Source organism: Bacillus rossius, chromosome 1 (genome assembly GCF_032445375.1).
Source record: "Bacillus rossius redtenbacheri isolate Brsri chromosome 1, Brsri_v3, whole genome shotgun sequence".
Classification (NCBI taxonomy): Eukaryota; Metazoa; Arthropoda; class Insecta; order Phasmatodea; family Bacillidae; genus Bacillus; species Bacillus rossius.
In genome coordinates, this window is record NC_086330.1 from 272,797,215 (window position 1) to 272,809,293 (window position 12,079).

Here is a 12,079-nt window from a genome sequence, read left to right on the forward strand (position 1 = left end):
TTCGAATTTTAACGGATTTGATAGTCGTAGCCATCTATAAAAAAGTTTTTTCTTCTTCTTTCAAATAATGTCATTTCCACCTCTTGCAGTAATAGTTAATTACATAAAAATTTACTTTATACAACATTTTTAAAATAAGTAAAAACGGATTCATTGTGTACATAGTACGGAAGATTTTTTTTCTGGCCTCTGTTTTTTTTCAACCTTTGCAATAACAGTTCATATTATCAAAAAATTGTTTCATATCAAAGTTTTAGATGACATATAATTTACAATTACTTGCTACAGATTTTATAATTTACTTAATAAGGGGTTTATGATGTCAACCCTAAATCGCTGTTTATTCCACCCTTTGTAGCAATGGTTGGTTGTATCAAAAAATGTTTCAGACAATTGTTTTAGATAACATTTATAATGTTTACAAACAATTGAATGGATTTAGAAGTGCACCTACTAAGAGGGTTATGCATTTTCTTTGTCTTTCAACCCTTATTTTCCATCCTTTCCAGTATTGGTAGTTTGTACGAAAAATCATTTTTGACGGAAGTAATTGATAAAATTTTAAGGTTTTTCAATAAATATAAATAAAAAAATTTTAACTGTACATGTTTTTTTTAAACCTCTTGTAGAAATGGTTCGTCTTATAAAAAATGGTTTCTGACAAAATTTTAAGAAAAAAATTATAAGACTTAAAAACAATTTAAACGGAATCGAATGGCTACTTAACGGAATCGAATGGCTACTTAGGGTGTTATTAGCTGTTTTCTCCTACTACCCTGTTTTTTCCAACACTTCTTTGGTCAAATCAAAAATTTATTTAGACCTAAGTCCTAGAATTCTCATGCGTTATTTGTCATATTATGGTTACTGAGATTTTTCTGTATTTTTTTTTTAAACGTCTCCATTCCTGCCCCAATGGTGGGCTTACGTTTTGATTATAAATATAAATATCATACTTGACAGGTGGCATTTTATAACAATTGAAAATGCAGATAACAACAAAATTTATTGCATTATTAGGCTGATGAATGGAAATATACAAATTGTATCACCAAATTATTATAAGACACTAAGTTAAAAAATCACTTTGTTTGTGATACTAGTGATATAACTGGGCATATAGCGGTTGGTGTACTGAGTGACCGGCTGTGTGGCCCTGTCAGGAGCTGCAGCAGTTCCTCGACTCGGCGCCCGAAGGAGCCATCTACTTCAGCCTGGGCAGCAACGTGCGGAGCGACCGACTGGACGCCGGGAAGCGCCAGATGTTCCTGGACGCCTTCAGAGCGCTCGCGGGCTGCCGCGTGCTGTGGAAGTGGGAGGCGGACAGCCTGCCGGGTCGGCCGGCCAACGTGATGGTGCGCAAGTGGCTGCCGCAGCAGGACGTGCTGCGTGAGTTCCCGCAACACCCTCAGCACGGCCTAGCTTTGAAGTAGTTGTGGGCGCAGCCGCTAGATAGCAGCTTTCATGATGTATTACAAGCGTAGCTACATTGATTGTGAGAAGTAATGCATCAGCTGTCAGGCAGACAAACTAGTGAAAATTAAATAACTTTATTTTAGTAGCCACATATTTGGTGGTGTGACAACCCAAAAAATACTGCGTCTCATACTCATTTATATACAACAATATATTTTATTAAAAAAACAATATTAAGTGTTTTTTGCCGAGATGAAATCTTTTCTAATGAGTAATTAGTCGTCAAGTATTCAAATTATCAGCTATACAGCTAACACATTGGATTCAAACCTCCCACACGAATTTTTTTTTATGATAGTAGTAATTGGCCCACCCAACTTATAGCGTTGCATGTCGCAAAAACATGGTTTCAGTTTCCACTGTAAGAGCCGCACACGAAGCCTGAATGGCATTTTTCTCCTCGTCGTCAGAATGAAGTGATGTCCGTTAAGGTGCTCTTTCATCTTTAGGAAGAGGTGAAAGTTGCAAGGTGCAGGTTTGGGGTTTTGCAGTGGATGCAGCAACTTCAACCTCATCTTCATGCGGGTCGCTATTTTCTGCAGGTTTCAACACACACAACGAACTGTTAAAGAAAAAAAACATAATTAGAACACTGCATAGAGGACACAGGTGATTTTAAAGTACAATGTCGCTTACCCTGTTTCCGGTCACCAAGGAAATAGTGGACTAAAGGCAAGGTTGAAAAGTGATAGAAAAATACTAGGATTATGACAAGTTAGATTTAATTAACTCTCTTTACAGCTCGACAAAAGGTAACTAGAAACAATAAAGTCACGTGGCTTTAAATAATACAACCCAATAAAAATTCTTTGAAATCACAAAATTACTTTGATATAGTAATAAGAGTATTAAAGAATTCGGGCAGTCAAAACTACAGGCCAAGCGTCAATTACATCAATATGCTTATACCCAACTAACAGACTGACACCACGTCACTCTTAGAACCTAACTTCACATAAGTAAACCTTATCATATCATAGAGTATTTCCAACACTCTAACCCATAATACGGTAGAAGGATCCTCGAGGCCAGCGCTGTATCAAACCATAAATAGATATACGCTCTATTTACATAACATTAGATTTTAATTCCCAAATCAACCATGTTTTAATATAAGTTAATCAGTGAAGCTACGATAGGGTGACCAAATCATAAACTTGAAAAAACGGGACACATCCAAGGAGGGTTTGGGGGCGATACCCTCCAGCTAAAGGGGGGTCCAAGGGGCCGCCATCGAGACGTAATCATTGAAACATGCTCTGTTTTGCTAATGTGAGACCTATAAATCTTTTTCAATTTACCTATGAATATGTAATTTAATTTAAATTGTGAGGAGTATAAAAATAAAAACAACAATTTTGCAGTGAATACTTATTTATTATAAGTGTTATGACATACTTCAAAACATAATTAAACAAGAACAAGATAACTAAAATTGTTAGTCAAAGTTATGTAAAAAATCTTTTGGATTTCAATTGGGGATATTTTTCTTCCGTTCCAGCCAATTTTAAAACATCTTTATTTTCCAATATATAGTTGTAAAAACTAGAACAATCCATTTTTAAATTGTAGAGTACCTGCAAGATTGCAGAAAGGGTATCCACTCCCATCTTGTTCCTTTCATCCGTCCATTGAATGTCCATAAGCGAAAAGATTCTTTCATTATTACCATATGGGCAGGGATCGCAAAGACATACTGGCATATCTTCAAAAATTCAACTGTCGAGGAGAGGGGAAGACGGCCCGAGGAGAGGCGCGACAAAAGTGTATCATCAACCTAACGTAAATACGGGACATTTAGGCGTCCCGGGAGACTTTTTCGGGACCCCGTGTACGATCGTTAAAAAACGGGACAATCCCGTTTTTACGGGACGTTTGGTCACCCTAACCTACGAGGATAACCATATTATAAAAATAAAATATAAACACTCTTAAGTATGTATTGGGGTGGTCCTTATTTTTCGAAGTCTTAGTTTCAAATCGCCCACCCCCAATTTTTTTTCCTTGTGTTAAAAGATACAAAACGAGCCCTCGCTTATTAGGATGAGAGGTCGGGAACCCGTGCCGCATCGAGCCTGCAGTCGGGAGGACGAAGCGCTTCCCGGCGCGAGCCGCGACACGCGCGGGCGGGTCCGTGCAAGTCTCGACATGTCCGAGCCTAGCTCCTCCCGCACTTCTCAGGTCTATTCCTCAGTCTGTCTCGAGCTGTTGTGCATGTTACAAGTCCCCGCTATGAAGCAAGTGTGTGTTCCAATTTGAGAAGTGCCGATAAAAACGTTTATTTAGTGGGTTCAGTGTCTCACCGAATTCGTGGTTCCAAGCTACCCTCGAACAAGCAAGTACTTTCAGATCTATTTTATAATTTACGGAAAGTGAAGTTGTCTCTTGCCGAAAGTGCTAATTTAGTGATAAGGGAGTGTTTAATTTTTTGGGAGAAGGCAGGAATCCCTACGAGATCACTGCCACATTGCCAGGAAAAACTCATTAAATTACATTCTCATTGGCGTAACCTACAAAGGAGTTCTCAGCGGTTATCGGAAACGCAGTGTGAGCGTGAGAATGAGTTCATATTAGATTTAAATAATTTATTTGATATCGCGCATGCAAATACTTTGGAGTTAGTTAAAATAGAAGCAGATAAAATATTTTTGCAGCTTCAAAGAGAACCTGGACGGAAAAGGTGTATTGCCGGGATTGACAAGAAGACGACAAAACGGGAGGAACGGTCAATCAATAGAGCCATTAAATTTGATGAAAGGAGGGCCAAAGAACAGGCACACCGCGAAGGTAATATTAAATTTCACTTTGACGCAGAAAGCAGTTCTGAAGAGTCTGATTCATCCGACATACCTACATCTAGTTTGTCCCTATCTTGTCCCACCCAAATAATAGGACCCGCCTAAGAAAATTCCGATGAACCAGATAAAGTAATGCGCGGGTCGGAAATGCATTTTCACGCCGACGTTAATGGCAGCCTTGGATCGTTGCCAAATAAGTCAACGGAATGCAGTATTCATTTTAGAAGCAGCAGTTGAAGCACTAGGCCTTAACATAACAGATATAGTTCTCAATAGGACTTCTCTACAAAGATAGAGAGAAAGGTTTAGGAAAAATAACTATCTGAAAATTAAACAACTATTTCAAGAGGATGTGCCTAAGTTTGTAACTGTGCATTGGGACGGTAAGCTACTTCCAGAATTGAATGTGCGAAATCCAAAGCAAGAAATGCTGTCAGTTATAGTTTCCTATGATGGTAACAAAGACAAAATTGTTGTGGGTACCAAAATTAGAAAATAGTTCAGGAAGAGAGCAGGCCTCAGCTGTTTTAACTGTTCTGGGAGACTGGAGATTGCAAGAAAAAGTTCAAATTTTGGGCTCCGACACTACTGCGTCTAATGCAGGACGTTTCAGTGGCGCTGTAACGTATTTAGAGCAATATGCTGAAAGAGAGCTAATATACTTCCCCTGTAGACATCACATGTACGAGTTAGTTTTGCGGAGTGTCTTCGAACAGGAGTTTTCAAAGGCTTCGTGCAGTCGAAATATAGTATATTTCAAAAAAATTAGACAACAATGGAATACATTGGATCACGAAAATTATATCATGGGGCTAACTTACCTAAAATAAATATTGGATGAACAAGAACATGCGAACATCACAATTTATTTGTATGATGCGCTGCAAAACCAAAATTTAAAACATGATTACTGTGAACTGACTGATTTGTGCATAGTTTTTATTGGAAAGGATCCGGAACAGAACTACAAATTTAATCCTCTAGGAGCTCTCCATCATCTCCGATGGATGGCGAAAGCTTTGTATTCATTTAAAATGTTTATTTTTTTTCACTCGTTAGTTAGCCTTGAATTTGTCTGAAGTTTACAGTTTAAGAAATATATGTGTGTTCTTAGTGAAACTTTTATTGAAAAGCCTGGCTGGAGTGTTCGTTATAGTTGTACAGGCGCCATTGAATGACTTAGGCATACTATTTATAAAAAGATTGAAAAAATATGAAACCATAAATAAAAGTATTTAGTTTGCTGCACTGAAGAAATTTTGCAGTCACTTATGGTATTTACAAGAAGATTTGCCTATCTTAGCACTTTTTGATAAAAATGTTGCTGTATCATAAAAAATAAAAATGGTTGAAAACTTAAAACGGGAAAATCTCAACACGGAAAGAAAGTATTCCGTTTCTCCAAGCGATACTTTTCACCTTACAGGTAAGATCATTTCTGTATTTATTTTTGCTTATGAAATTTATGAAAATATTGTAACCATAACGGAAACCTATCATTATTAAGCAGGCTTGGCTCAAAAGCCATTTTTATATGACATATACATAAAATATTATTGTTTTAAAGTATAATAAAAATGGTTAGGGATTTTTTTCTTTTTGTTTCACATAAATATATTAAAGACTTCATTTCTCAAAAAAGTTTAAATTTCTGAAAAAATTAGAAATCAACACTAACTTTTTGAATCATAGCCCAGACTTTTGGGACGCAGACGATGACTATTTAGAGAGTCAAAAAACAATTAGTAATGTAAGAGTAGTAAGTGACACGGCAGAGAGGGGCGTGAAATTAATTTAAGATTTTAACGGACTGTTCACAGCTAATGAAGAACAAAGACAATTCCTTTTTCACAGTGTTGAAGACCACAGGAAGCAATTCCCTGATATTGCAAAAAAACTTAATTAAAACGAAAATTTGTTTAAGTTGGAATTATTATTTTACTAAGCACCTAAATGTTTATTTGAAAAAATGTATTTTGAAAATAAAATGATATCTATTAGGATCTTTAATTTATTTGCATGTTTTAATTTGTTACCCTTTTTTTCCCATATTCAAGGCCGATGTTGCACGGGTACTAAAGGAATTTTGTATATTGTCATTTAACGGAAAAGGGGAAAAAATAAGGGGTGGGGAACCTAAAATTACGAAGTTATTTATTCCCCCCCCCCCCCCCCCCAAGGGCTGTGTCGAATATTATAGGAAGAAATTCCTGGAATGCAAGAAAAAAATCATTAAGACGTAAATTTGTTTAAGTTTGAACTAAGAAGTTTTTTTATAAACATTCAAAATCTGTATTTATTTTACTAAAAAAATATTCATTGAAAAATAATAAAAAATATAACAGCATTTTTAATTTATTAGCGAGTTTTAATTTCTAACCGTACATTGCCATATTCAATGGCGATGCAGCACGGATTAACATTAAAATTTTCAAAATATCTTTTGTATATCGTCACTTTAAAGGGAAAGGAAAGAAATGAGGGGTGGGCAACCCGGAATTACAAAGATTTTTTTCACCCCTATAAATAAGGACCACCCTAGTATGCATACAGGTTACATAACAGAAATTATCCAATACATAAATACACAACTTCTCAAAAAAATGTTACATGTGTATTATGTAAGTCAAGGGATAAACAGATATTCTCTTTTATTTTCTTTATCCGCTACCAGCTGCTAGTAGTATAGGAATGGGCATACTGGGACTGGCTTCTGGCTGAGGAGCCTGAGGAGCCGGTGTCCGCCATCTTGGATTGTGACGTCACGGCGGCCATCTTGGATGGTTGTGACCTTGACCTTGACCTTGACCCCGGCGGCCATTTTGGATCCGCCATCTTGGATCCGCCATCTTGGATGACGTCATTGTGTTCTCGAAAATTCCGGCATTGTGTTTTCCGCCATATTGGACGATGACGTCACCGTTGCATTTTCCGTTACGGCCGCCATCTTTAACTTTTTTTAGTTATTATCCGATTTTAATGAAAAAATTTTTAAAAATTATAAAAAAAATTCAAATAATAAAATTTTAATAAAATACTTATAAAAAATATACTTTTACGACACGGAGTTCGGAGTCCTCGGTTCGAACCCGGTGAGGGCAAAAAAAATGGCCACCGATCCTACCCCTAGGTGGGTGCTAGCAGACTGACCCCCACCACTTATGCCAAAGTATACATATCTTCACCTAGTATGACGTCATGTCCGCCATCTTGAAATATGGACGCCATCTTGAAAATCTTTATTTATTATCCGATTTTAATGAAAAAAATTCCAAAATTCATCAAAAAATTAATGTATTTGAATTCTGTTTGATTATATCGATGTACGTCCTTGGTTCGATTCCCGACGAGAGTAAACGGTCGATCCTTCCTCCATGAAAGCTACCTAGACTGATCTACCACCACCAGTACCCAGGTATATATCATCAACTGGTATGACATCATGTCCGCCATCTTGTATTCATCCGCTGGAGACCACCATCTTGTTTTCGTCTGCTAGAGTGTGCCGATACCATGTAGTACAATTATCTGGTCACCATACTTTTGTCCTCAACTGTTGACCTTGAAATTTGACCTTGGCCTTTGACCTTAACCTTGAACTTTGACCTTGTCCTTGAACTTTGACCTTGACCTTGAAATTTGACCTTGACCTTGAAATTTAACCTTGACCTTGAAATTTAACCTTGACCTTGAAATTTGACCTTGACCTTGAAATTTGACCTTGACCTTGAAATTTGACCTTGACTTTGTCCTTGTCGACCATAATGGATACGACATTTTATGTTCAGTACATGCTACCAGGAGCGACCACATGCTGGAGTACACCATCTTGTGCGTGTACTTGTATTATAGAGTACATTTCCATCTGGTTAGTTTTATTCTAACCCGCTACAGTGCAGTAATCATTTATTTTGGAGGTGCCCCCCGCCATCTTGAAATTCGGCCGCCATCTTGAAATCATGTAATAATGTAGCTAGAAAAGCGGGAAAAAATCCAAAATTCATCAAACAAATCACTCATTAACTTACATATTGACTCGATCCGCTCCAGTCCTTGGTTCGATACTCGAACGATGCAATAATGTTTAATTTTATGGAAAAAAATAATAACTTCAATAAACCATGTTCAACATTCTTAAAGAGACTTTAAATCCTCTACTACCATCATCCTATCAGTCATCAAGACCACCATATTGGAAATTCATAAAATTAATGCTAGAGATTCGGAAAAAGTTAAAAATTCATTAAATAAATTTGCAAACAATATACTGATTAATTAGGTCGTCTAAGGTCCTTGGCACGATCCTGGAAGAAGCTAAAATAAATTTAATTTAAATACCAGAAAAGCGTAAGGTTCGAGAAATAAAACACCACAAAGTCTTTTACAAACATAATATTTATTACACAATTTCTATCCTACTACAGGATCACTTGCGAAAGCCAGCAATCGTATAAACATTTAGCCCTGCATAGACGTGCAACGACTACTTCCTAGCTCCAAATGGCTCCAAATGCTCCAAATGGCTCCAACAGCTCCAAATGCTCCAACTACCTTTTCTTTCAACAGCTCCAATGATATTGGGCCACAATGCTACGAGTCTAAGAGACTACGAGGCTACAATGCTACAAGTCTAAAAGGATCTAGCTGGTTCCGAGTTATACATGGCTGAGAGACTGCATGACTAAAAGACCGCATGGCTACGAAACTACATGTCTATGAAGCTACATGGATACAAGTCTACTCGGCTCCAACACGCAATGTAGGTACACACAGTACACACAGGAAAACGAAAAGTACACACAGTAAAACGAAACGTACACAAAGGAAAGCGGAATGTACACACAGTACACACAGGAAACGGAACGTACACACAGGAAAACGAAATGTACAAACAGGAAAACGAAATGTACAAACAGGAAAACGAAAGTACACACAGAAAAACGAAAAGTACACACAGTAAAACGAAATGTACACACGGGAAATCGGAATGTACACACAGTACACACAGGAAACGGAACGTACACACAGGAAAACGAAATGTACAAACAGGAAAACGAAATGTACAAACAGGAAAACGAAAAGTACACACAGGAAAACGAAATGTACACACGGGAAATCGGAACGTACACACAGTACACACAAGAAACGGAATGTACACACAGGAAAACGGAACGTACACACAGTACACACAGGAAACGGGACGTACACACAGGAAAACGAAATGTACACACAGGAAAACGAAATGTACAAACAGGAAAACGAAATGTACAAACAGGAAAACGAAATGTACACACAGGAAAACGAAATGTACACACAGGAAAACTAAATGTACACACAGGAAAACGAAATGTACAAACAGGAAAACGAAATGTACAAACAGGAAAACGAAATGTACAAACAGGAAAACGAAATGTACAAACAGGAAAACGAAATGTACAAACAGGAAAAGGAAATGTACAAACAGGAAAAGGAAATTTACAAACAGGAAAACGAAATGTACACACAGGAAAACGAAATGTACACACAGGAAAACGAAATGTACAAACAGGAAAACGAAAGTACACACAGGAAATCGGAATGTACACACAGTACACACAGGAAACGGAATGATTACACATACAGTAGCGGAAACACAGACTTATTTGGAAATCAGGATACAAGAAATAAAACATACTTTTTTAAAATATAAATAATTCATTTTATTTTTCATTAGTACACGCATGACAGTTAATCAAATGATTAATGTATGGAGCCAGCGTTCCGAAGTTCTTTAAGTATGGTCGATACTTCCACGATATGCGAGTAGTTTCCTCTACGAACAGATGCCACCATCAGTCTTAGCCGGTCAACCAATATGTTTGGATCTTTCCATGATGTGGAATCAATCTCTTCTGCCACCATCATCCTTGCACGTTTATTATAAATATTCTGATCTCTGCTGTCCTCCGTTTTAACACCAACCTCAGGGTTACTTTCATCATCGAGCCAGTGATCATCACAAGCTTGATCAGATTTATTTATTATATCACGACGTTTCTATCGCTTCGGTCTCAGGACACCACCACATTCTTCGGTCTTGACAGCTTTAGGTTCTGCATCACAGTCTTCGATCACGTCGCCAGCTTCAGAGTCACTGTAGCAATCACCGTAGAAGGCATCGTCTTCACCCAGATTACCGTATAAGAACTCGTTATCGTCGATGTCGAAGTGTCTGCATCGCCTTCATGCTTCCTTTTTAGGAGTCCATTATTTTTACAAAGTATGGAGTATCTGCTAAATATAGACTTGAGTGTATTTTCACATTTCAAGGTGTTGATACTTCCAATAGTTTCAGTCTTCCCGAAACCATCAGCATCCTTCAATATTTGTTTCTCGTCACGATCGGCGTGCTACGGCTTACATCATTTCTATATTAATAATATTATATGTCTTAAAATCTCCGCGTCCGTGTCACTATCACAGACGTAAAGACACCATCTTCGTAGCTGTCATCAATATTACCATGAGCTGCATCAATATCACTCATTTTATGATATCGTTTCCACATTTCAGTTGTCAGTGATTTACCCGCAATCTATGATCTTGTGAGCTCCATTCTCATTTTCTGTAAAAGCTAGTGTGTACAGTTATATTATTTAATCCTTTAACCCATCATCCCAAACCCAATTAAATCATCTTAGTATATAGAAAAAAATCATCAAAGTTCCTTTCATTTAATCATAGGAACCGCTTCATCCCTTTCACCTTCAGTAGGTATAGTTTCTTGAGCCCAAGAGTCTTTCATTATATACCATGCAGTGTTCTTCAAGAGATGTGGTATACCACCATTTCTACATACATATCCATACTATCATTAATTTGTTTACACAAAAAAAAACCTTCACGTCATTTTTACATGTCTTATTAAATTATTACTTCGACTAAAATAATTACCACACATAGTAATTTCTACAAAGGACACTTTGTCCAAGGCATTTTAACCAGCATCTGTCTGAAAACAACCATGTCCCATCTATATCACAAAGTAAACGAGGGTTAGTGGAGATAGGTCAAACAAGTGCTAGTCACTCATAGGGTAAGAACCATGTGTTCGATACCTATCTCAGTCATTGAAGCATCTATGTATTTTTCTTACCTCATGTAGAAAATATGTTCCAATGCATACGAATTTAAACTTATTCACGTGCGACTAGTCAAAAGTACATAAATTCAAGCACGTCAACCGCAAAAAAAAATTCTCAAGGATAGAGGCAGAGACTTCTCGATCGAGACACGCCTACCATCACCTGCAAATGAACATTGACCCCTCGCGCGGGAATTGCAAGCTTGCAGAATGCTGCGACACTCATATGTTTTGCTCAAGACATGCATACATCTCATCACTAGCCTTCCAACTCAGTACACGTAAAACTCCAGTGAAATCATAATCCAGCATACGTAAAGTACTTGCTGGAACCACTTCAAAGTATACATCACCGAACCAAAGCAGAAAATCAGCCTACGAATGTATATCTTGCTACCTACAAAAATAAATGTGTAGCACATATACAAGAGGAGCCGAACTTTACATACCATACTCAATACTCTGATAATTATAAGCGGCAAAATATTTTAAATCATGACCCCGGCTAGTATACATTTTTTTCGTGAACCCTAAATTCATGTTAGTAATCAGTACGAATGTGCGAGTAATTCGGACGAATAATCGCTTACCAAGTATCCAGAATCTTACTGTTACAGCCCAGCCAGTGCACCAGATTACTTCGAAGTGTACGCAATTGATTAACATTATTCAATTTTTTAAT

The 12,079-nt window shown here is 37.3% G+C and overlaps 1 protein-coding gene across 1 annotated transcript in view; it reads left to right on the plus strand.

Moving 5' to 3' along the window:
• LOC134527607 (UDP-glycosyltransferase UGT5-like) overlaps window positions 1-12,079 on the plus strand; it is a 344,034-nt gene that overhangs the window by 312,366 nt on the left and 19,589 nt on the right. The window contains exon 3 of the mRNA XM_063360446.1: window positions 1,164-1,389. Within this exon, the coding sequence (XP_063216516.1) occupies window positions 1,164-1,389 (226 nt within the window). The remainder of the gene's footprint in view (window positions 1-1,163; window positions 1,390-12,079) is intronic.